Source organism: Poecilia latipinna, unplaced genomic scaffold, assembly GCF_001443285.1.
Source record: "Poecilia latipinna isolate Pla-1442-1.1 unplaced genomic scaffold, P_latipinna-1.0 Scaffold41, whole genome shotgun sequence".
Classification (NCBI taxonomy): Eukaryota; Metazoa; Chordata; class Actinopteri; order Cyprinodontiformes; family Poeciliidae; genus Poecilia; species Poecilia latipinna.
The window spans coordinates 239,907-266,785 of NW_015112657.1; the positions used below are offsets into that span (position 1 = coordinate 239,907).

General features: G+C 37.4%; 2 protein-coding genes across 4 annotated transcripts; both read right to left on the bottom strand.

The window, feature by feature from the left end:
* Window positions 1-7: 7 nt before the first annotated feature.
* Window positions 8-3,937, bottom strand: ddit3 (DNA-damage-inducible transcript 3). Its single transcript, XM_015047538.1, has 4 exons — window positions 3,792-3,937; window positions 2,450-2,511; window positions 1,864-2,072; window positions 8-1,750 (listed from the first exon to the last, which is right to left on the bottom strand). Exons 3-4 carry the CDS (start codon window positions 2,017-2,019, stop codon window positions 965-967), a joined length of 942 nt encoding a protein of 313 aa, XP_014903024.1. The 5' UTR covers window positions 2,020-2,072; window positions 2,450-2,511; window positions 3,792-3,937; the 3' UTR covers window positions 8-964.
* A 5,627-nt stretch (window positions 3,938-9,564) lies between these two features.
* Window positions 9,565-23,597, bottom strand: dctn2 (dynactin 2 (p50)). Of its 3 annotated transcripts, XM_015047551.1 has the most exons (16): window positions 23,388-23,597; window positions 23,033-23,101; window positions 22,235-22,243; window positions 20,216-20,221; window positions 19,662-19,758; window positions 19,211-19,272; window positions 18,916-19,014; window positions 17,764-17,924; window positions 16,414-16,564; window positions 16,136-16,201; window positions 15,894-15,932; window positions 15,650-15,727; window positions 15,055-15,126; window positions 13,426-13,528; window positions 12,625-12,716; window positions 9,565-10,321 (listed from the first exon to the last, which is right to left on the bottom strand). In XM_015047551.1, the coding sequence occupies exons 1-16, from the start codon at window positions 23,421-23,423 to the stop codon at window positions 10,235-10,237; spliced, it is 1,227 nt and encodes a 408-aa protein (XP_014903037.1). In that variant the 5' UTR covers window positions 23,424-23,597; the 3' UTR covers window positions 9,565-10,234. The 3 variants fall into 3 exon arrangements, with proteins under 3 accessions (XP_014903037.1, XP_014903043.1, XP_014903050.1); XM_015047557.1 differs by lacking the exon at window positions 22,235-22,243; XM_015047564.1 differs by lacking the exons at window positions 20,216-20,221; window positions 22,235-22,243.
* Between the last annotated feature and the right edge of the window lie 3,282 nt (window positions 23,598-26,879).

A 26,879-nucleotide genomic window follows, 5' to 3' on the forward strand; every position in this document is an offset into this window, starting at 1 on the left:
CTAAAGTATGTTTACATTTTTATTGCAAATTTTTAAGTACAGTAAAGAAAAAACAATTTTGATGCCATGAGTGATAAAAATCCATGCATATTTATGAATAACTTTTTTTTTTCTTCTCTACAATGAGAAATAAACAGTATGTTGGAATATACAGTATAAGCCATACAGTACAATTATATTTACGCGTATAATACAGTTATATAAAAATAGTCATCAGGGTAGAAGATCTAACAATTCTGCCACAGATTCCCATAATAGAAAAGGTCAGCCTGAAAAGTATAAGCAGGTTACGTATTTTATCTAAATACTTGAACAAACAAGCCATGGGTTATACAAAGTTTAAAAAAAAAAAAAAAAAGAAAAAAGTATGAATTTCCTTTTAAAAAAAAAAATAATAAAAAATCTCTCATACTCACACTGCACTGGGCACTTTCAAAACTTTCCTGAGCTCCAAAACTCTCCAAAAATTGGGGCAAATAATCTCTGTGAGCCAGATCGTAGCCCTTAAAGTTGGGAGTTACAATTTATTGCAATATGGTGGGAATAAGATGACACTGATGTTCTCTCTAGCTAAGACGCCTCTGAGTTATACATACAAATCAGCACCCGTTCCATCCTATATCCTTCCATTTCATGGAACTTATTTTGCATTCCTTAAAATGACATTCATTAAATCCGCTGCATGATTTGCACTTCAAGCTTTCTGTTCTCGTTCAGACATGCTGTTTCTTTTGATTTGCCGCAATGCTGCTGCAGCTCATTCTCTCTGTACCCTCTAGTCTTGACTTTCATTACTTTCTTCACTTCTCTGTTTTCCAAAAACCATCACTTATAAAAAATATTCTTTGGTTTCCATTCTTCTTCTGAAAACATTTCCTATCCATCTCCTTACACCTTTCCCCACCATTGCTTTTTCTAATTGTATAGGACCCGTTTTTGTCATTTATTTCTGTCTGTCTTCCCTTCATTTCCTGGTGTTGACCAGCCTCTCAATCAGAGCTCTTCGTGTCCTCTGGACCTCCTCTCCCAGCCTTTCAATCTCTGCTTTCAAACGCTCATTCTGCTCTGTCAGCTCTTGTACCTTTCGTTCATTCTCTTGCTCTCTTTCTTTGCGACTCTTTTTGGTAGACGAGTAAGATGAGCGTTGCATGGAAGAGGAGAAAGAGGACAAGGCACTGTTGGCCCTCTCACTAGAAGTCCTCTTGCGTTTTCCCAAACGGGAGGACGAATAGCCTGAGGGTGAGGAGACAGGTGAAGAGGGAGGAGAGCAATTTTGAGATGGAGACTGGGAAGCTGATGAAGAGCAGGATGGAGAATCTGGCACACAGGGCAGTTCCTCTTCGCTGGCTGAAGGAGATGCAGGATGGGTGTTGTTTGCAGGATGGTGTTGGTGATAATAATAGCCACTGCTGATCACTGCTCCACTCGGATCCACCATTCCCACTCCTCCTTCACTCAGCAATTCGAAGAACTCCGGAGGCAGCAAGTCACTGCCGCCTCCTGTTGAGCTATCTGCATTTCTACCGCTCTCAGCCTCCACCTGCCGTTCCTCTACAACAGCTGGACTCATACAGGAGGACGAAGAAGAAGAAGAAGAGGAGGAGGAGGATGATGATGAGGTGTGATGCAGAGGCTGGGTGGTGTGGATTTCCTCTGTCGTCCTCTGGACACCTTCAGCCCACGTCTGGTTTCCGTCAGTCAGCCACGTCAGAGAACAACTCTCAAGAACATCCAGAAACTCTGGCTCCTTCTACAACCACAAAACACAAATGTCAAACACGTCAATTAAAACCATAAATAAGGAGAAGGAGATGTGCAACTATGACTCATCACCAGTAATAGTTTTGTCTCTAAACTACTGACCTCGGTGCATGTGGGGGCACGTGCAAGTTTTGCCCCTCCCGTGTCGGAGCCTAGAATATCCTGCAGGTCCTCATACCACGCCTCCAACTCTGCACCATACAACGGCCCTACTCCAGGGGGGTACGGCGGGAGCAGGTGTAGCCACTCGGCAGTCATCTCGCCAATCAGTCTCAACACACAGATACTCTGCCACACGGTTTACACTGGACCTGGAGGGGAGAGAGAGGCGACCAGACCCAGGAGGGTTAGAAAACAAAGACGGGGCACAGAGCAGCTGCACAATAGATCACTGACACGTCAAAAAGAAGTCTGCAACTTTCATCAATCAGAATTGTTCTGAAGCAGGTTTAATTACAAATGCTGCTCAGCAGTAAATCTATTTTTATCCCATGACAAACCAAACTAGACAAATATACTGTACACTGTGTAATACACTTAATCTGTGAATTGATAACAATGATTCTAAAGAAAAGACTGTAACACACACAATTCTGATTCCTTAAATGAATGAAACTGTTCACATTTAAATATAAACAATCCCAAGAACATCTTTACGGTCAAACATGAGTAGGTGAGTTTAGTTTACCTTCAGAAAGTCTCTGTTAATCAAGTCTGACAATTTGTTGGAGACAGCTTATCCCAATAATTCTGAAACAAAATGAGTGCAAAAGGTTAGATTAAAAATATTTGTATTATCCACGTGAAAATTAGCATTTGAGCCAAACAGAACAACCTCAGCCTGGAAACAAAAGGTGTCTGAAATTGTTGGAGAAATAATTGAATGGTTAATAAATATGTAAGAAAATACACATATTACCACTGTACAATATATATATATTTTTTAATTAGGCCGGGCAATGTAAAAGGAAAAAAAACCTGTAATAATTATTTTCACAATTTTTGTAAACAAAGACCAAAAAAAGATCTCCACTGCGCCCCCTGCTTTTCCCTGCTCTCAAAACATTCAGGTAGATAAACAAGTGGTTTCAGAGGACAAGGAAGCGCTGGAATCTGAGCAGGTTTGACCGTCAGCTCTGCCTTCATTTCTATCTCGCATCTGTTTTGTTTTCTCCTCGCTATGAATGTTTTAAACCTGCTAAACAAAGCAATGGGAATGAATCAGATCTCGTACGTCGGTTATGTCAATTACATTTGATATGGGGGTAAAGAGTTGAAGTTATTTTACATTAAACAATGGTAGCGATTGGGCTTGATATTATATAATGAAATCCGTTAATATTTCTACAACACATTCTGAGTAACTCAAAACATACTTTATTAATTAAATGTCATCTAAACATATAAGTCACAAATTACACTGATTTTCCTCTCTTTTAGTTGCCATACATGTCAACTGTAATCCAAGACAATTACGTCATGGAAATAAAAGTCCAGCAGGAGAAATGGGCGAAACAAAAGGAAAAGAAAGGATTGGGTTGGGAAAACGGCAATATAATCCAAAAATCTGTTGTCACACTTGGAAGCTCGTTTTATAAATGAGGCGCCAGACTAGACAACCCGCAAATTAAAACAAAATGGTTTTACCTACTTGATTAAAATTATTGCTCGACCTAAATGTGAAAGATGGAAAAAATAAAATAAAATGCTACGTTTAAAGACCCGTAATAAAGCCGTTATAAATGTCCTTCACGTAACCATTCCAATTTTTTTTTGTTTTTTTTTTCCGCTCTGAACAAGTTATCTTAAAAGTTGGAGCTTGACAACTTGACAAACAAAGACAAAGCATGAACCAGCTACATACTAATAATGACAGATGAAGACAACTGTTATTCTAAAAATGGCACCGGGATATCAGCCAAAAAACATGCACATTCTCTTTTTTTCTTTCCACCACACCAAGACGACTTCACTACAAGTTCACAAAACACCGAGAAAAACAACAACCATGAACAACAGCCGCCGCTTACCCTTTTTCTTCTATTCGCTCGCCTTCTCGACTGTCTTGAACTCGACTGTAGATATTTTAGTAAAAATTGGTGATAGCTCATGTTAACCATTGTTCAGTCTTGACGGCTGAATGTGTTTTACGGAAACTCCCGGTGGTGTTTTTATATAGAGGGAGAAGCCAACCGAACTATGCATGGGAAGTTAGTTTCATAACAACCTAGCAGGGTGAGGAGGACTGACATCAGAATGGACCAATCACAGGGGCGGAAGTGAGAGCTTTGCCTTGGTGATATCCAATAGACTGAGTGAATTTGGCTGTTTGGGCGGGGCTTATAGTCGAGATTGCTGGCTGTTAACTCCAGCCCGTATAGTTTGTGCGAGCAGCAGCTGTGATGCAGTCATAAGACGGCCAGGACGAATTTGGGGCGTATGGGAGTCACATGAAAGGAATGATGCAATGCTTGGCAACCAATTTCTAGCTGGGGATAACACCAGCAGAATCAGAACATGTTTTATTAAACACTGTTGGCTCTAACAAAAATCTAAAAATATACATATATGCATGGATATCTAATGTCGAAGAATTGCTTTTTCTTCCGGAACATAAAAGCTGAATCGATTATTTTTAAGGCAAATGTTTTGAACGTTTTTTTTTTCTTTTAATATCATCCAGCCAATCAATTTAGCGCTTACTTGCTCGTGACGTGTTTATTAATTACGTTGCCATCTTGAGTTTTCTAATTTGAGTTGTTATAGTAAAGTTTTTGTCGCTGACGGCCACACCTGCTTTACGACAGTCTGACATTCCGATAGAAACATCACCTGTATACACCTTGTGAACTGTAACTCCAAAGTAACGTCTTTCCTGTGTACAGATGCTTAGTATTTGTCAAATATAATAAATTACTAAAATATATAATTATTATAATTTAACGGGGGTGGGCGTGAGCCAGGACCAGACTGTCCCTTATTTTTCATGCGTGTTTTTTTCTTCTTTTTTTTAGCTGTTGATGATGAAACTCAGTAGAATTCATTACCCAGTGATAGAAACTTTTATTCAATCTTTCTCTCTGTTGCGTGACCATTGCTCTATCAGTAATGCTCGATTTGTTTAGCTTTATATTTTTTTTCCTTTTACATAAATCACCACAATACAACTTTAGACTTGGAGACGGAAGCTTAAAAATAATTCAACTCTTTGTTCACACTAATAACACAATTTTAAGTCATGTTTGGCCATACTTTTTGCAGTATTCAGAGCAACACAATCCTACTTACCATTATTTATTTATTAAGATACACTAATAAAATCAAAAATAGATCTATAGTAAAATAACCAGAATATTACAACATAATTATTAACATTTAAAATAAAATAGATCAATTGTGTAATAATAATAAAATTAAATATTAAATTGTAATAAAATATTATAAATTGTAAACAAAGAAACATTGACTTGAAGTAATGTATTTCTAAAATCTAGAATATAAGACATTTATGTTTAATAAAATAAAAATATGAAAATAAAATCAACTATAAAGTGCTTTATGATGTATTAAATATTTCAAAATATGAAAAATATTTCAAAAAATTAAATGATCATTTATTTATATGTCAGATCTTACATTAGAAATAGCAGTTGGGTATAATTATTAAAACAATAGAAAAAATGCTGGTGATAGAAAGCTAAAATTTAAGGACAGGTGTAAACTTACACAATTATGTTTAAATTATCTTTTCAGAAAGTTCACATAGTTTGGTAATAATAAAAATATTAACTTACACTGACTAAAATACCAAACAGTAAAACTTATACAGAGCATGAGGTTAAAGCCACTAAGTTCAACGAGGTCACTGCCTCAGAGGCACAATAATCTATTAATATAGCGAGGTAAACAACAGCGGTGACAAAAAGAAAGTGAACCAAATCGAGTTTCATCATGTTTCACTTTTGATTCTCCAGCCCATTTCTGACACTTTCTACCCTCATCCCAAACTCGCCACATACTTAGACACACACACACGGGCGCGCGCTCGGACTGTTTTTCCGACGCGCCGTGAAACGCGCACAGCCCCCATAGCAACAGCGTCAAGTAGCGAATAGAAAGCTCAAATACTGTCTCTAGGACCCGGGTTAAAGCGCTGCAGGAAGCACCGTGAACACGTCACGACTTGAGTGGCTGTTGCCGAGTAGTTCAGCATACTTTCTCCGCACCCCTCCCTGCCTGCCTCTCCACGCCTGCCCGTCTGTTTGTTTTTGTCAGTGCCGTTGTCTGCCTTGTGTCATTATGAAACGACGTTATAGAGCCAAACATTTGGATTGAATTAGTTTCAGACAGTTTGTGATCATGGTCTCTTCTTTTTAAAATCAAACTTGTGTACTTTGTGCTATAAAAACAAAACAACAATTAAAGATGCAGCATATTATAAATAAGATATAAAATTCATCTTGTCATGTTCTGCTTTTGTATTTTATTCATGCCCTGAGCTGACTGTCAGTGAGTGTAAACAAACTGTACACTATCTGTTCATGTGGATCAAGGCTTCGATCAGCTTTTTCTTCATTTGTTTTTGGAAATGTTGATGTAATGTTGCCTAATCTTTTGTTATCGGATATCCCTGTCACATTCACATAATCATCAGACACTAGAGCCTGTAAGTTGTAATTTAAAATATTTAAGGCAATAAGCAGTCCCATAATGGCTGCATAACTTTATCAGACGTGATGAAAATATTTTGTTTTGATATCTCAATTTTCAACAAGCAGAGCAAACAAATTTTTCTTCCAAAAATGAGTTGAAAAGCTAAATATGGACTTTGCTGTTTTATAGGCAATGACTCATATACTCATAAACAAAAGAAGAAGAAGAATTAACGTTGGAAGGGGTTGACATTTTTATTGCTAACTCCTTATCAGATCTTGATTATTGATTTCTTTTGTTTTGCAGGCAGATAAGTGAGCAGTCTGGGGAATTTTCAGCCAAAACACCCCACTCCCTTCTTTTTCTGTCCCGTGCCCTTGGTCAGAGCTCCACACCCAGTTTCTCCTCACACACACACATATAAACACTCAGCAGCTGTCGGAATCCTTCCCTTCGCTGAACTAAGACCAACTGATACAGCTGTTAGTGATACAATCCTTTTTGCTTTACCGCCTCCTGGTTTGTGCTTTCTCTTTTTGTGCTTTTACCCCTTTTGAGAGTGTCCGCTAAATAACAGCTAACATTAAAAGAAATGCACCGTTATTTGTAGAAGAAATATCACTTTTATAGCCTATTTATGTTGGCTTAATATGTCAAACTACTGAACAGATTTTAGTAACAACCACTTTCATTTAAGTTGTATGTTTGCGTTAGTCTGAGCTAAGGCAGACACTGATTTTCTCTGGTGTGTGTTAGCGCCCTCAGTAAACTTATTGCATTTTATTTCCACTGTCTTCTTAAGATGTCAAAATCTCATGTAACTTAGCCAACAGAGTAAGAAATTATCTGTTAATTTTTTTTTTTCCTCCACTTATCCACCAAGTAACATACTGTCCAGATTTTACTGCCAAGTTGTTGACCTTGCGGTTGGAGGTCTGTAATGACTTTGCGGACAATCTTGTTAGCCTGTTAAACCCTGTTTACCACTGAGTCGCATGCATCTTTACTTTGTCTTCTCTATCTTGAGTGTTTTCATTCGCTACCAGCTTCATTCTGCCCCACGACTGTGGGCCAGTCACCCTGTTTTACTCCGCTTACGCCTGCTCACCTCTTCTGCCCGTCGTTCTGCCTCACAACAGCCTCCTCACCTGTCTACACCCATACAGGGAAATCTGACAAACTGATGCAGAGTGGCTTTGTGTGATTTCCCTTCCCTGTAGCATCTTTCAGGTTTCTGACATCAGCCGATATTTTTTATAATTATTTTCCATCTTTTATTTCCAGCGTTGTTACAAGAAATAATGTTATTTTATATCTTTGCTATATTTTATGTTACTTAATCTTTAATGATTATTCTTTTTTAATTTGAAAGATAAATCACCTAAAATTATTTTGTCTTATTTAAAAAAAAAAAAAATCTATATATGTATCAGGTCAAGACAGCATTTATTCTCTCTATGTAAAGCCACTCTCAGTTCACTGATTTTTTCATTCTGTTCCCTGTCAGAGGTAAGAAGTCCAAGAAACAGGTGAAAAAAGACAAGACACCGTGGGTCATAAAAGTTTAAATGCCCATCTGAACAGGTGGGTATACTGGCAGTGAAACACACATTCCTGGCTCTTACACCATCTTTTTCTTCCTTTTCAAGTTTTTCCCCATATCAGCACCAGAAGATGGGGTTTTTAGAGCGATCTGTGTTCCCAGCAGCCACTGCCGTGCTCTCCTGCTCCATGAAGCCAGACAACTTAAATATTTACTTTGTCCAGAGGCGCAATCAGTGGAGGGTTTACTTGCACTGATAAATCAAGAATGGGTGGTTTAAAAGAAAAACATATCTATTAGCTGTGAGTTTGGATCTAAGGCTACTTTTCTTATAAAGGCAGTCTTGTTTATTTATTGTCCTAATATTCTAAATACATGTAAATATTTCAAAATATGAATTCAAATATAGAGGAAGGGCTGACCTAATATAGAAGGACAAATGCAGTACAGCTTGATATATGGTGTGTGTCTGTCTCCGTGTTCATGTGGGCCATTCCCTTCCCAGTTGGAGCTCTGGATCAAATTCCCTCTACGTTACCCTCAATATGCCTTGTTTGAGCTGGCTGGTCGTCGTCTTCACCATATATATATACATGTCTGATTAAAAACAAGATTTTTCTTTGATTGTAATTTATGTAGTCCCAGATTGGTCCAAATTGAACATTATTGTAAAATCAAAATTTCCAGTCTTCATCTCAAACTGTGCGCCCACTAGCAGCACACACAGGTGCTGATGTGTCTGAGTGACTCACCCGGCGCACCTGATCCTTTCCCCACTGCCGTTATCTGTCGGCCTTTGTCACGAACACCATCACCTGACTTCAGACATGAGCCAGCTTTTTGTTTTAATGCTTTTTATAAGCCTCTTAATGCTGGAGGGATTTGAGCTTGACCTCAGACACCCTAATGGTTTCCCATGAGTTCCTTTGGAAATACGGCACAACGGCTCTGCTGTAGTTTAAGATGAAACGGTTTCTTTACATGGATTCACGCTGGCTTACAATACTGTTTACTTCCAGGTGAATTAATGAGGTTACAAGATTTAACTCTGATTCTCTTTAGGAAAATGGGTCAGTTTATGTAACGTTCTTTGTGAAAGCACAGAGACACAATGAGAGCTCCAAGAGGGCAGAGAATTCAGGGGTTTCGGTTTCGTCAGGGCAGGTTTTTAAATTATTAAAATACAGGACACCCAACTCTATTAACATTTTATTTTAGATGCAAACACATATTGAATTTTAAGATTTAAAGTGAATTTCTAACAAAATTTTTGCTGTGAATAAATATTTTAAAATGACACAAGAACCTGGTTTTATGAATAAAGCTGAATTGTTTCTGTAAACACATTTTCTTTGTTGGCTTTATTACATGCTATACTGCCACCTTGTGGTCATATATAGTATGACAATTATAAATCGGACAATATTTTTTGAAGCAAATACATTTTAAGATTTGTTATAGAAATTTTTAATGGTTACATTGCTTTATCATCTGATCTCAATTATAATTATGATTTGTAAGATTATACTTAACCTATAATTGCTTTTGTCAAACTGGCAATGATCAAGGTTTTATAAAAATGAGAGCCTGAAATGAACAGAGCCACATGTATGACATTTTGATTTATTGATCAGCTACAGTGGCCACAGATGAACAGAGTTGTAAGCAATGAGAAAGCAGATTAAAAGTTTGTCTGGTGTCCCGGTCATAATAATATAGTTACAAGCAACCGAGTGTAAGGAAACAATAAGGTACACGGGCATATTTACAAGCTTTCCTTCCACATCATGCCCACACCAACATGCTCTTGATACAACAATAAAGGACGAGAGGTCATACTTGCATTAAAGAGCAAACATTTGTCATCTAAACAAACTGGGATTCATTTATTTATTCCAAAGTTGCAGTACAAATCCTCTTAGTGTAAATCTCCAGAAAAACCTTCTATGTGAATAAAAATAAAAACAGTCCAGTCTAAAAAACTGATAAGCTGAACAGGAGAGACTTCAATCAGTGGGATCTTTGGAATTAAATATTTTCAAATTACATCAGTTTTATGCAAGGAAGAGGAAATGAGGGTGGACATCTGAAGAACATTTGGTCTCCTTTCTGTTTTGCCCATTTTGTCAACTTTCTAACATTCCACTTGGTGAAAAAAGGCGGAGGCTGAGCAAGAGAAGAACGTCCAGAAAGCTACACCCCAAACACTTCGGATCTGTGCTCTCTAACCAAATATTTTTTGTCCATGTTCAACTCTCTCCTGGACCGACTCAAACTTTATTTGGAAATCTTCTTCATCCTCTGATCCAGGGCTGCAAAGTTCTCCTCAATAGCCACCAGATTTTCCTTCATTGTCTGTTGGACCTACAGGGTAAAGAGAGGAAGATGAGTTAGAAGTGTAGGAGAAATTCAGAAATGTACAAGAGAAACAAGATCCAACAGATTTCAAAGTGGCCATAAGGGAAACCATGCAGAGATGTGAGGGAAATGATGTGTTAATGAACAAAGAGAAACATGGAACCAACTTGAGAAATGAGAACTCACTCTCTCCGCATCCAGAAGTTTAATCCAGTTTACCAACTTGGGCAGATTTGAACACAAATCAGTGAATTATTTGAACACTAAAATGAGGGATTAGTTATTTTTGGAAGCATACACTTAAATCTTAATCTCCTCATTGGTAACATGCTACTTATTAAATGTTAAACCATAGAAATACTAAAATTTCTGTGATTACACCTTCAAATTAATCAGATTTCTGTTTTAGACATGATATTTAGCTAAGCAGACCTTCGGCAGGCTTAGCACTGCTCCAGTATGTCATTTCATTGTAGATTTCAAAGAAAATATATGGATGCAAAACAGACTGAAAAATAAAATCAGTGAGGAATAGAGATGGATCAAAGTTAAGCATCTTAAAGTCATGCAACAGCAAACTCAAAATATTGAGGAAATATGAGCAAATATCCAAAGTAATTTATCAGTACAACATCTACATACATTTTTTTAAAGGTTTTGTTGTCTCTAGTGGCCTTTATTTGAAAGTTAAGGCTTCCATATGTAGGTCGTGCTTTGTCCCTGTGCCACCACAGCACCCCAACATTTACATACTTAAACCAATTTAAATGAAACCAAATGGACAGGATATTTCCAAATGTGTTCTTAATCAGGAGAAACCGCTATAACTCCCGATAGTTTTTATTTTCATCAGATAAAATTAAGTCAGTTTTACTTAGTTTGATAAAACAAGCCACTTCCCAAATATAAAATACTGTTCAGATGTGAAGCTTAAACTAGAGAAGGCTGATAGGAGGGTTTTATCAATTCCACTGATCTGCTGCACTGTGGTAGTTTTCTACAAGTTTTATCTCTTACAATTTTTCAATGAAAAAAAGTGACCAACTGGGATTAGAGTTCCAGACCAAGAAGCAAAAACACTTAAATCTGCTCATGTTATTTATATCTTAATCTGATGAAACCACACTGGAGGTGTTTGAACCGGCAGATTCAGGAGTAGTGCTCTGCCACAGAAGGACGAGCAGGGAAGCGAGTTATCTCTGCATTTGACAGAAGCTTTGATAATGCCTCAGATGCTGCAGTGAAACTACCAAGCCTGTGAGCCCAACTGCACCAATAATGGGGAAAAAAAAACACAACCGGGTTTATCAATGCTCCTCTGGATGAAGAGCAGCTGGAGCAGATAAACTGTTGGGTTTGTTAAACGTTATACATTTAATCCAAAGGAGAAAATATTTTGTCAGTGAAAATAGTAAAGCAAAAATAATTTACACTTTTGACCTAGTAGGCAAGTCGGTTCCAGTCATACGACGACAGCACGAAAAAGAAGGTACATTTAAATTAAAAACAGTACAGATAAAATAAGGTTTTCAATGCTTTTTAAAAGTAACCGCAGAACTGGCGAAACAAGTCAGAGGGAAACTATTCCTCAGCTTTGCAGCCAGACTGAAATGCACCTGTCCCTTTTTGTTTGAGCCTTGCATAAGAAATAACCAACATCTTCTGAACCTGGAACTGAATTACGAGCAGCAACGCATCGGGTTTAGAGCTCTGTAAGCGAGCATGAGTTCTTTAAAACAACTTTATCCAATGTAAAGAGTATAAAACTGCTGTAATATTAGTCTCTTAACCTGATTTAGTGAGAAGTCTGGCAGTTGTATTATGAATGGCTGAAGGGGGGGAATTGATTAACTGTCCAGATCGATAAATAGGACATTACAGTAATCCAGGCATAATCATCAATATTAGATTATATAGAATGAGAAAAATTGACATTTCAGAGCTAGAATATTTGTTATGCATTAAAAATAGAGTGAGCACCAGTCAGTCTTTCTATCCATCCATCCTCCTCATATACATTTATTTCTGCAGCACTGCAGAAGATGAGTGTGTATGTATATTAAATATCTGATATTAATTAATTTAAATGAGCTCATTTCACAATGTTTATGAAAACAGGTCATCAAAAAAATCTCTTTACCTCATCTAATATTAGATGAACATACCAAGTATCAAATGTTCTCTTGCATGATAAAATTTCACATCTTGTACTTAAAGACACAAACTTTCCAGTGTTCTTGTTTCACATTTCCAGCAAAAGAAAGGATTAATGTTGCAGTGGTTGTTCCAGACGGCAGTGAACGTCCTACCTGTGTTAGCAGGGTGTTGTTGTCTTTCAGAGAGTTGTTGATCATCTGCTGAGTCGTGTCCAGGTGAGTCAGCAGCTGGCCAAACTGCATGGCTGTCAGACACAGTTGAGTGAAAAAGTGAAAGTCAAGAAAACTTAGTGTTTTCCTGTTAAACAGAGAAAAACTGAAGAGTATAGTGCACACATAACAAAAATGATGAGTTCCTCAGTGATTACACAGATTCATGTATTTGATATATTATTAATAAAATAAGTATGAATGGCTGCTTTTAGGTGGCATTATTTGGCTGTTTAAAGTAGTGCATTACCTCATGTTACACATCTCTTTCAAATTGGCAGACCTGATTAAAACCCATCTTCTTTGTCTTTCATGCTACATTTTTTCAACAAGAATGTGTTAAATTAACTTCATAGCCTATCTCAATATTACTGTCCTTTAGTTTTAATCATAACTTCCCTTTCTAGATACAATCTTGTGCATCTAAAAATGCTCTAATCCCACCAACCAATAAAATTCCTTTTAACTCTCACCGGAGTCATTTCAAGGTATTTCTACCCTGAAATAAAATAAAATACAAAGGACAACAAAAAGATTTTTAACACTATTGCTGTAACTCATGTCAGAGTTGCCAGATGTGCAACATTGTTACAATATTTGCAATATAAACCAGTACAGTACTTTAGTTGATTGTTCAGGGGTTTCTTTGCCTCAGGAAGTTGATTCTTGAGTTTGAAGGCTCTGTGTGTGTAAATGAATGAAAACAGTGCTTGTCAAGCTGTCAGTCACTTTCTTAGGTCTTACCTTGCTCATGCAACTCCTTGACAGCAACCAGCCTCTGCACCACCTGAGGAACGGAGGTGGACACGGCATCCCACTTCTGCACCACATCATACAGCTGCGACACCTGACAAGTGTGACGATAGAGATGTAAATAGGACTGGATGCACTGGTGGCTAATACCAATAGTATTAGATAGTATCAGACCTGAGCGCATAAAACACTCATGAGGGCAACAGTGGAACCAATTTGTCAATAAATGGCGTTAATACAAGATAGCCTCTGAATTTGGTGAGTCTACATCCGTTACACTTCCACACAAATAAACAATAATAATTCTATTATTTTGGTCAGAAATGGTTTGTTCAATATGTGAATTATTTGGTTTATTTCAATAAATCCGTTCATTATTTACTGTATTTTAGGCTTCAAAATCCAAGTAATTTTTTTTTGTTAATTTGTTTTTAGAACGTTAATAGTGTGTATAGTGCCCAGTGCTTTATGTTCGCAATGTTTTATTGTTTAGAAAAAAAAACAAAACAAGTCATCTACCAGTCTCTCCAACACTGACTGTCAGTGACCCATGTTTACAGTTGTCAGTGATCAGGTCACACTACCAGAGCTCGTCTAGATCCAACTAAAAAAAACAATTTTAAAAAATCCTTTTGGCAGCAACAGTTTTGTTCCTGCACACAGACTTCATCCCATCTCACATCAACAGATGTTTGAGCAGACTGACCACAACTGGTACAGCCTGACGGATTTGTCTTGACTGGGAATCAAGGGTTAAATTGAAATTTGAGTAGAGCTTCTCCAGCTTCAGTTGCCGATCATGGATCAGGAAGATGAATGCAACCTGGGTGGGACAGCACCTTCTCCTCTGTTCTTAATATTTTGATGCTACTTTGAACAATTTCAACATTTGAAATGTGCTTTATGAACAGTTTTGTTAAATTTGATTGTCTCCGTGATGAACATAGATTTTTGGTTTTGAACAGCTGATACATTTCCAGTTTCCTACATAAAAGCATAAAATAATTAACCTATCCCTGGAAAATTTGAAATGCAACCAGACCTGAAAACATAACTTTACTAAGCATTAGTAAAAGTAAAAGCATTGCATTAAATAAAATCTGCTGCCACCTACTGGCCTCTAACATAAATCACTGTTAAACAGTCGATGGCTATAATAATCATGCAGGTCAAACAGATCCGATGAGGAACAGACAGATTGACAATAAAATTGCATGTGGCATCCCACGGCGATGTCATAGGTGGTTTTATCAAACCACACACCAGCATTTTCTTCTGTCAAACAGAATAAACCATCTGTGCTTCACATTTAATTAATCCTTTAAAAACGTTTTTTTAAAAATCACTTTACCGTCTCCCTGTCGTCAGTGAACCCCTTAAAAATAAGGGGTGATACTGCAGTGGTTTTCATGCTGAGCTCTTAGTTTAGCTGTCAGAGCACTGGACTGGTCCAGTTATCCATGTCTCATAGATAACGGTTTCTTTAAAGAAGTGAAAAGTCTTCAAAGAAGAAGAAGAAGCCTGGTATTCTTATGGCTGAATGAAGAAACGGATCCTTTGCTTTGATACAACCTGTCGTTACTCTGCACAGAGGCTGATACATGTACCGGGATTACTAACTTTATTTTGTGTTTCTGCATCTTCAATCGCTGCCTTGTTCTTGGCAATCTCATTCATCTTCCCAAGGACACTCTGGAAGATAGATTTAAATAACAAAAAAAAATTATTCACAGAACTCAAGGGGACAATTTTCTTACAAGACGAGCAATGGAGCCTTTTTTTTTTTTTAAACAGCATATGATGTAAACATTCTTTGTAAGCATTTAAAACCGCCCACTGAAAGAAGTAGCACTATGATCAAAATGCTGCAGCCGGGACATTATTTCCCTGAAGCACAGAGGGCTTTCAAAGTGTTAAAAGGCAGAACAAGGAAGAGAGAATTCAAACAGAAAACAACAACAAAGTTCTGCCAGCAGTTCACATCCAGAGAATCTCCGTAAACATCACTAAACATTATGGAAATGATATGACGGCAGTTTGCAGAAAGCCACAGTAGGCCAACAAGGCATGTCGGGCTCTTAACTGCATGCTGATTAAGCTCTCATACACTCCGGAAACTTCACGAAACAGAATTATTACAAACATCCTGATGTTTTACTGGGCTGATAAATTTGTACAGAAAGACTCAGTTGCTCCAGTTTTACAATGTAGGTACCTGCAGTCTTGCCTCTACTTGATCCAGTGTAGCAGAGTCCAGTGCGCTGACCCTTGCCTGCAGAAGCTCAATGGTGTCCTGAGGTAAAAGATGCACACAAGTTACAAACACACCTGAGAATAGAACCCGGTGTTTCCCCCATTCTGTTGGCAGGAACTGGTGACCTCATTAAGTGTCCCAGTTCTTCTGCTACACGTCACAGACGGTTATAAACTCTGAACTTCTAAATAAAGGGACTTCTTACCATCAAACTGGCTCCTTGTACCCCAGCATTAAGAGGTCCCTACAATAAACAGAAAATTAGTACTTCTATCATAAATTATAGTAGAAAATTAATGTGGTTCTATTTCACTTTATGGAGAGTGATGCGTTTAGACGGGCATAAATATTTCGTTGTTTGATGATTAAAGAGCAAATGTACAGGCCAAGTAAGGATGTGTGACAAACACTGAGGCGGATTTGTGTGCAAAATCCATCAGTGTGTACCTGCTTGTCTGATCCGGAGCCAACAGCGATCTCCAGCTGAGCTAGACGCTTCTCCAGTTCCGCCATCTACAGGGATGGAAAACAGGCGACACATGGTTGGAAGCGACATCAGCATCCCACAAAGCACGTTGCTGCGTTTTTGTCTCTTCATCCAGTGTTGTCCACAAATATTCAGATATGTGAATGAAAACGCAACACATCAGGGAGCTCGTCTGACTAAAACATTCAGACTGCACTTGTCAAGACGCTAGCCCCCGCCGCCTTAACCTCGGCGTTACCTTGGCGGACTCGTTGAATTTCTCCTGCTCTGGTCTGCTGTGCAACTCGTAGAGCACCACTCCATCTGGACCCTTTGTTGAAGAGGGCTTGCCATCTCCTGCGGAGCTGCTGCGACTGCCCTTCGCCGCCTCCAGCTGGGTGAGCAGACGCCTGCAGGCAGGAGGGAGAGGAAGACGCAGAATGATTATACAGTCTGTTCAAAGCAGTTAACGGCCCCATGTGCCGTCTGTCTCTATCTCTCTCTCCTCAATGCGTTTAAATTTCGGTTTGAAGGTGAAAATCTGTCCCTTTCCATTGTTTCAATCCCAACATGCATCTTGAAGCTTCAGCTTTCCCTGTTTATGCTGGGTTTTGACATATTTCTCAGCATCTCCTGCCTCCTGTCTGGCTGCAAGTCCCAGTGCAGGGATAGTGGACCGTTCAACCAACCCAGGGTCAAAAGGCATCAAAGCCATTATGCACAGTAAGGTCGGAACAATTAATCGGATTAATCATGATTAAAAAAATCAGACTCTAAAATATGCCATTTACTGAAAACAGTAATTAAGCCAAAATGTAAAAAAAAGAAAAAAAAAAAGAAAAAAGAATATACATTTTACCTTTAAAATAGAAAACCTTTGTGAATATGTTCTACCTAAAAACTGAAACCACATTTGAGTTTTTTAGCATTTGCATTTCCCACATGCTTCAACCTTTCCTAATTTCTATGCATTTTTTATTTCAGTTTAGAACAAGTAGTTGCTCGGCATAATGCATTTATCCAGGCACTGATGCATTTATTTTTGCTTCTCTCTTCCACTAGGCTTTATTGTTTGACAAAACTTCAAACAGCTTAGAAGGCTAAAATTATGTTTCACTAAACTTTAGGGGGAAAATTCAAAACGTTTTGCTTGAACTTTATCACATTTCTGCCAACATTTTTCATGCATTTAATTTGGGTTTAATGTGACAAATTAGTGTAAATGTGAAGTAGAAGAAAACAAATACAATGTTTAAATGCAGGTAGGCATTCTGTTTGGTTTCTGCCAGCTGTTCACATCAGTAGACTGACACTTCTCCCCACTCTTTAAAAAAATTGAAAAAAATTACATTTCACAGTAATTTAATTATTTATACGGTTTCTTACCTTAAAAGGTTTAAAGATTACTTTAGTAAGGCAGAATAAAATGTCTCTTAATCTGCTCTTAATAAACCTCAGGCATAAACAAGCTCATAACACCACAACTAAACATGGCTCTAAACCTCAACTTAAAATGCTCGTCTTTGAAAGATTGTCTTTGCTGAATCTTAGTAGTACACTTTGAACATTCATGACAGTTGTATGTCTTGCCAGGCTGCTCTCATCTCACCTGGCAAGCGCTCCATCTGGATCGGCCAGGTTGATGTGCGCCTGCGGTCCCAGCAGCGAATCAAGATGGGCAGAAACCAGCTGCTGCTTCAGCTGCGCTGCCTGCTGAGCGAGAACCACCGGGGTGAGGCGCTCCTCTGCATTACTCTCCTTTGCAGTAGCCTAGAAGGTAAAATTGGTGGAGTATGTCAGCGGACATCATTTTCATGTCAGGGTACAATCACAACAACAAAAAAAATGTTTTGCTGAGCACATGCTGCTGTTTTTGCTGTGGTCAAGGACCTTATGATCAATTTCTGGAGCATCATATCAACTCAAACTACGTACTTTGTCCTGCCTACGCTAAAGTCAATATGGTGTCACCATATTCACTTGAGCTGTGAAATTTGAAAAAATGTTTTAGACTCTTGAACATTTCCCCAACTTTGCTAAAGTAGAATTCTTAGTATTTTCTCTCCAGAAAAGTAAACGTTATTTAATTGATGCAGATCTAGAATTAGTACTGTAATATTTTTGCTAAAAATCTCTCTCACAACTATTATATGCGTAAGCTTATTTTTTTTTTCTCTAAAAAAAAAAAAAAAGTCACCTGTGATCTAATCTAATAATTTTGAGAATAGGTTAGGTTCTATATAACTGCAGCTGTATAACGCATTTTGCTCAAAAGGAATTTCTTAATGCTGCACGACTGTCACAGAAAAGCAGCAGGCAGACCAAATACTCTGCCAGTATAACCTGCAGGACTTGCAGAATGAGAGAAAAAATAAAACCTAAACAACCTGAAAACAGCCTAAGTTGTTATTTGCTACTGGGAGCAGGGTTGCTTCACCAAACGCATCCACATTAATGAGAAGCAAAGTTAATTAGTGGCTTCTAAAAGGAACCTTTGTCAATCTGAAAAGCAACTCTGCTCGTTCTAAATTCAATTTAGCTTTAAATTGAGGTTACACTCCATAAGTACTCACTGCACAAACTTTCAAATATGATTAAATGGTCTGGAAATATTGGAAACGTGTAAAAAAAAAAAAAAAGAACACCGTCTGGTTTGCATTGGTGAAAACCAGATGGTGTTCATTTTTTTTGATTCAGTGTTGAAAACCAGATGGATTTTTTCCCAGATTTTTTCAGGGTGAATGTGCTGCTAGCAGCCCACCTGGATGGTGTCCACCTCCTGAACGAGTTCCTGGATCTCATTAACCAGGCGTTGATACTTTTGCTGGGGTGTCTCCTTCACGCCGCTGCCCTCACCGAGCTAAAGTACAAAGAAAGAGGAGAAAAAAAAAAAGACTGAATATTATTGAAGTTCAACAGCTGAAAAAAATATCTGCCTGTTTGACTTTATTGGAAAGCAGAATGAGCAGATAAAAAAAAACAGCTTTGGAAAAGTGATTATTCATTTTTATTTATTTTTTTTTTTTTAAATACTGATGCACTTCTATGGCACTTACGATTTCAAACTCTCCCGACTCATAACCCACTCTTCTGCTTCTACTGATTCTATCTGAGAAGTCTGTGAAAAAGAGACATTTGTCATAAGATTAAAAAAAACAATAAAAGCTGATGATTGCTATAAACATCAACGCTCATTTATGGAAAGTGAAAAACATTTTTAATAAGTCTTTAAATACTATATTATGGTTACATTTTTTCTTAACAGTCTCCAAGTACACCAAAAAAAATTACATTATTTTATTCAAAGTTAAAATTTGACAAAATTACAATTTTTTTTTTCCACTTTACTGGAGAAAAAAAAAAACTGTAGAGGTCCATTTCCATTCTTAGAAAAAATAGTTTTAAAACCAAAAACTATTTTACAGAAGACAGTTTATGCATCAGTAAAGTTGAAATGCTCCAGAAACTGAGTAAATTAAACAAGTTATTTGTCGAATACAAACTGACCAAGTCCTTTGGTGCCGACGTGTTTGTCTTTGAACTTGTCGTAGGCTGCATTGGGGTTGACCACAATCCTCTCTACGCTGTCACTGCAAAGCTCCTCCTGATTAAAACAAAACAAAAAACACTCATTTAATCAAAAACACCATCCAGCAAAGCAGTCTGCTTACAGGTGTACAGAATGCATCACGATCCAGGAAAGAGATCAATGGGGGAAAAAAATGAATGTACCATTAATACTAAATTATTCAATAAACTCTAAAATGATTTTACTTCTGGATTATCCTACTGTCATAAAAAAGTTACATAAACCAAAAAGACAGAAACACACCTGGAGCTACTTTATTCTCTCTAAATGACAACTGATTAATGATGTAAGGAAATAAAAAAAATATATATAAAAAAGATGATTGTTATGGAGACCAATACTATAAACATAAATGATACACCACTGACACAAATAAATGCCAATTCACACATAAGAGGACGCACAAAACAGTCGGTTCCAGAGATGTCAGGAGGAGGAGGAGGAAGAGGAGGAGAGTGAGTTATGCTCTTACCAGCTCCTTGGGTTTCCAAAGAGAGTTAAAGAAAATAAAATGGAAGAGCAGAGGGAGAGAGAAAAGCAGGGGGGGGGGGGGGGAGACAACACAGATTAATGTGGTTATCACATGCCATGCACACAACAGGAACACTTGGCCAGGGTTTCAGGAAGATAAGAAAGAAAGCAGTGTTCTGAGCGCTGCAGCAGCAAACCCTGGAGACACAACTTCTCTGGAAAATGTAGGTATCCAGTTCTTTCCCTCTTCACTCATTCAGGGTGATTAGATGACTTAACTCCAGAATTTCTCTTCTCTCTAATAATATTCTAATTCATCAGAAAGAAGTCCACTATTTTCCTGAACAGTAAATAAGAAAACACTGAATACTGTGTAGAGGTTCTTGACAGTCTGGACTGATTATTGCTGACTGCATTGCATATGATGAACTTTAGAATAAAAATGGTATTTATAGTGGGTATGGTCAGTTACCAGTATTAAGGTTAAGGTTTAAAAACTGCTAAAACGTTCTCATCTTGCCATTCCTATATTAAGGTCTATTTTCTGAGAAGCCAGAAGACTAAGCAGAGTGTTCTCTGGCTGTGTTGTCCATATAATCAACAAGGGATTACTTTCACGTACCTGCTGCTGCCCACTGCCGGTCAGCAGACCGAAATAACTACTGTACCTTTTCCTCATTTGCATAAAACGATAAATTCAGCTGTTATAAAATATTTCTGGTAAGGTAATAAAAAACACATGACAGTCAAAACCTTAACCAGTCAACATTAAATGAACCGACAGTTTTATAGCTACAGTATTAAAGCTAAGAATGAAACATCTGTTCAGAAGCTGACTTTAGGCTTGGTACATGAGCAGATAGCCCAACTAGCATCATCTCCAGGCATTATTTTAACTTAATATTTCAATCAAACTCAAAATGAATACACAGTACAGATAAAATTATGACACTTGCAATACTGTTATATTTTAGCGGCAGTAGGAATAATTATATATATATATATTTTTTTTTTTTTAATAACATTTATTTTATACTATCACATCACTATGCTCAAGTGTGTTCTGCAGTAATCAGAGAGTGGTCCATGCCCAAATTAAGTTTGAAAACCCAGAAATATTCCTGCAGCCCAGTGACTGAATTAATCCAAAATCTAAAATCAAAAAAAGCATACCAATAGCTATAATCCCAGTCACACACCTGATACATCTAATACCAGATCAAAAATAATGATCTTTTGCACCCCTAAATGATGTAAAACACACTGGCCACAAAAAACCATTTTGGAGTAACTAAACAGTCATACTCCAGAAAATGAGGACTGGAGAAAAAATAAGCTTGTGGTGCTGTGGCAAGGGAGAAAGTGTAGCAGAATGCCAATGTCATAACCAAAGCTTATTTTTTGTGATTGTATTTATAAAACATGAAAGGGGTGTGGGTAACAAGCAAACATTTTACTTCTGGGTTTTCTTCCATTTATAGAATTCATGGACAGTTAAAAAAAGGGATTATTTGCATTTAATTTCACACTGCAGGTAAGTTTCTACCACATCCATCCTGTTAATTAGGACAGGCAATGACCCAGCAAGCAGAAGAGCGCCTTAGAAAATTGAGTTAGTCAGAACATAAAAGTTAGCAGAGAAGCAAGTTGTTAGAGCATGACGACAGGTTAAACAACAAAATGTAAGTCTTTTTCAGATGTCAACAAAAACATGCATGCATGCCCACACACACACACACACACACACACACACACACACACACGTCAATCAGTACTTCTGAAGACCCTTCATCTTCATTACGGCCTTAATAAAATGTAATTATTTTATTTTTTTTTAAATCAGGGATCAGCTTCTTCTACTTTAAAACAATTATTAAGGAATCACATAGTAACAGAGGAACAATGCCATTAACCCGGTTCTCATCTCAATCGGTGCTTAAAGAATAATTTGATAGATCATCATTAAGGAGAAAAAAATGGAGAAAACCCAACATGCATTTAGCTCACAGAGAAATCTTACTTGTACACACTAGGGTCCCAGGAGGGATGAAGAGGGGTCACAACAGGGGCAAGAGAACAGGGAGAATAAATGTGGCAACATGGAACAGGAAATGCCAGTTAACATTTGCTTGGCTGTCCTATCAAGATTAGACAATTAAAACAAATAATAAATAAAAGTATAAAAATTAGAGCAGCACCAGTCAACTGCATACAGGATGGTAAAACCAGTAACTTTTTTTATTAACTCGTAATTGAGAGGGGAAAAAAAAAAACAGAACACCACAGAACATTTTTCGTAAAGTCACAAGATGATCATCATGGTACGATTATGAACAGCCTATGAGACTTCAGGGGGAATTTTTTGTCTCATTTCTAACTTCTTTCAGTGCAGATGTGGAGGATGTATTTATTATTTAGAGGGAAAAAATACACCAAATCGGGATTTTTTTCTCTGAACGTACAATACAACATAAGCACCAAAAGAGGATCGTTGAAGTAGTCTTAACTTTTCAGTTTTTATAAAGTTAGTAACAGTGGCTAAACATTTAGAAGTTGTGATTCATGATTTAAAAAAAAAATAACTGGATAGCGGAGTGCAATCTCACACAAACTAGCAAACTAGTTGCTAGCAACTTAATTATTTAATTTCAGTTGAAAAATCAAGTAATTGTTAATAGATATGTCGTGTCAATGACCCAGATAACAATGAAGGAATCAACTGTCCGTTAGAGGAGGGCTAAACGTTAGTTAGCTTATTAGCGTTAGCAGCAGGCTAATCAGTGATACGTCCATACATTAGCACAGAAAGACCACCTACCGATTCAAACTGAGCCTGGTCGTCCTCTGGAAGGTCGCCAGTCTCGTACACGTCTGGTTCGTTAAATGCCTACGGAAACAAAATGTGATAAATGCTGTTACTTCGTTGGTTTGTTTGGTATTAGCCTGGCCAACGCCCCGGCTTCACTGAGAAACACTAAAATGATAAGTCTAGCGCTTTTGTATGTTTGCATCATATGGCATTATCTTAGCTGCATGTCTGCTATTGAGACGCAACACTATCTGGAGCTCAATGTGGATTGTTTGCAGACAAGAAGATAAAAGATTCAGCAGCAGAGCCGTTAGCTAGCAGTTCCACCTTTCAGTCTGAAGATGTGTTAGCGTTAGCAACTTACAATTCCTGGTAAGTTTGCGTATTTAGGATCAGCCATTGTCAACAGGAACAACAAAAACACAACAAAATGCAATAGCGGTCTCTAAAACCGTTCAGGTAATCGATTCGCTGAGTGGGATTATATTAAAAGCTAGCAATGGATGAGCCAGCAGTATGTCAGCCGGCGGAGCGGTGCAAGCTGATGTGGTCACTTGCTTGATTTGGCACCATGTCTGCTCGATTTATTTCACTCAGTCTCACACGGGCGGTGCAGTTAACGCTATGTCAATGGGAAAGCGGTAAGCGTCTTATTAAAAACAGTAAAACAAGCACACCTAAAGCCGTGATGCGTCATTCCACGTACATTTCGCCAGCCAATATGTTTTTAAGGATACTTTTTCCTCGTAGTCAGTTTTCTTAAAATTTATCAATAAAAGGCATATTTATTTATTAGGGTTATGAAATTGAACTGTTGGTGTATGGCATCAACTAAATTATTTACGTTTATTCACTTAGTGAATATTACTTGACTTAAGACAGACCTATTTATGAGACACATGAGGGCGCCAAAAGAGTGAAAGAAAAAAGTAAAACTAGTGAATACATTGATAGTGAAAATAGTTTACTCTCCAAAACATATTCTTGTTATTAACTTCACAGTGTTGTGGAGCTCTTGTATAACTTTTATGAATGTATTCATGTATTTTTTTTTCTAGATTGAAATTGTTTTTTTTATGTTTGCAGTATAAACAATAAATTTTGGAACATAATGTTTCTATGTGTGATAAAACCTAAGCACATTATTTTCAATACTCTTTAAATTAACTTATGTAAACACACAAAACCCCATTTGCCACTGTTATAATTCAGTTATAAGGTATTTTTTTCAGACATGTTTATATGAAATGTGTCATCGATTTACTTAATGCTAATATATACAAGATCTGAATATAAAACATTAAGACAAAACAAGAGGACAAACATCATGAAAGAAAAAGAGGGGGCCTATTTCTATATAATTCTAAAAATTGTCTTCTATTTAAATTGAGACATTTATAAATGGGGTTGTGTATAGATAAACTGTTTCTTTTCACTGCTCTTTTTCTTAATTAATAAATTATACATATTCATAATTCAGTTTGTTGCTCCTCAACTTGAATTGCTCGAGTTTTTATTTATTTATTTATTTATTTTTTTCCAGTGGATTAGGAACATTAGGAACACCAGATACAGACCAGCTGGTGAGACTGGGGATATCCAGCTCCAGTATAATCTGAACAGGTGTTCTCCAGGGCTGTGTGCTTTCTCCACTATTCTTATCCCACAACACTGATGACTGCATCTTTCCACATGACTCTCCAGAGCTTCATCAGTTTGCAGATGACATGAATATGCTACCAGCCTGACATTTAATGGAGATGAATTTGCATCCAGGACAGCTGGCCAAACGGTATGTTGATAACAGCTTGTAGCTTAACACCAAAAACACAGTGACTGAACTTTAGGGGATTCTCAGTTGTGTACTTATTTTGAACAGCACTTTGGATATTAGGGAATCCATAAAAGTTTACGGCCACAATCACCATGTATGAAGCGGACAACTCACATAAATTCACTGTTCTTCGTATACCAATTGTGGATGTTTAACCTGTTTAAGAAGATTCTGAGTCAGTTCTTTTCAACAGTCATTGTGACTGTACATTTGTATAACTGTCTGGTTTGCTTTGGCTACTATATCTGACAAAGTGCAATAATGAACACACTGGACTCCTGAAAACTGCCCCCATTTATCCCCATTCATTATTTTTTGCAGACAAGGAAAAGAGCAAGAAAATAATTCATCCTTGACCCCCTTAAACCCAGGAGACGGACTATTTGAGCTGCAACTTTCTTGGAAGACTTTAGACAGCTGAACTGAAAAATAAAGGGCAAAAATCAACTTCACAAACAATTAAATGATGCAAATCACATAAACGTGTACCACATAATGTGTATTTTGTTGTCCAGTAAGGATATTGTTTCATTGGGTATATTTTATTTCCAGTACTTTTTAATATCTGTGCAACTGAATACAAAGACCCAGATATTCACACACACTGTGTAAAGAACATAATCTTTTATTCCTCATGCACTGTCTGATAATGTCTCAGACCAACCTTTTGCTATCTTGGGTCAGTTAGCTTTAACAAAATGCCAGAATAATGAAAAAGAATTATTACTGAGAATATGGGAATATGTGTGACTTATTTTTTATTTTGTAAGCATTGTGTTAAAACCGTATGACTAGGACCAAATGTCCTTCTAAAAACCTTTCACATTAGGTTGCTGGAATTGCAGTACATCCCTTTTGGCAGAAATTTTATAACTTATTCAGGTTTAGGATAATCAACCATTAACTTTTGAGTTGTTGTCTTAAGATATGGCTTCAGTATTTCCTCATAAAGTTATTTTCTGTATTATGTGAAGTGGACCAGTTTGTCATGCAAAAACACCTTCACAACATGATATTGGATATTGCCACCCCAAATATTTGTTCCCTTCCCCTGCTTTTTCTCCTCCTAATTATTTAATGGGCATAATGACAGAAAACTTAAAAATTTGCTTAATCACAGCAAAAGGCATTTCTCCAGAAATGAAGGCATGTGTTCCTGTGTGCATTTGAAAAGTTATAATCTGTTTCACTTGCTGTTTTTACAGTAATAGCTTCTTCCTCTGTGAGTCGCCTTTCACCCCATGTTGACACCAAAGTCTTTTCACTGTGAATAATGACACTGTCTCACCAGGACTGAGAGATGGATGGAGAGATGAATGGATGGGTCGATGGATCTCACACTAGGAAGCAGCATGTTTGAAGTGTTGCTTTAATATACATCCACACATGTGCCTCAGTTTATTTTGATGGTTGACAATTAACCAATAAAGCTAAAAAAGTCATGGCATTTTGGCTTTTCACAAATTGTTTAAACTACACAATCTTAGTGTAGGTTCAGTCTTTTTGAAGACTACATATATCTAACTTCGATCGCATCATACTTCGTTTATTAATGAAACCTATCTGGTCAAAATCTGAGAACAAAAATGCAATCAAACAAATGCATTCCCTATTTACATTAATGTTGTTCGGTTGTGGAAATTCTACGTATAGTAAATAAAAAACATCATAATACAAGTAGCACAATGCTTTATACTAATATATTTAAAAACATTGGCATATCTATGATTTTGGCCCACATTGCTAAGATTACCAAGAAGGATCTTAAAAGAAAATATAGATCCATACCCCTTCGCTGGTAGAAAATTTGTGCAAATAAATTCCTTTTTGGTAAAACATTTGAGCAGCACTCAGACTACTACACTGTTTGAATGTAGCATAAGTACGCAAACTTTTTCCTTTTGCATGAGACAGTTGGGAGTTAGCAAGAAGAATGGAGCCGCTGTGTGCTCCTCCGCTCGGCTCAGTGATGCTGATGAGGGAGGATGTGAGTCGCTACTCCACCACGCCCCGCCCCCATTG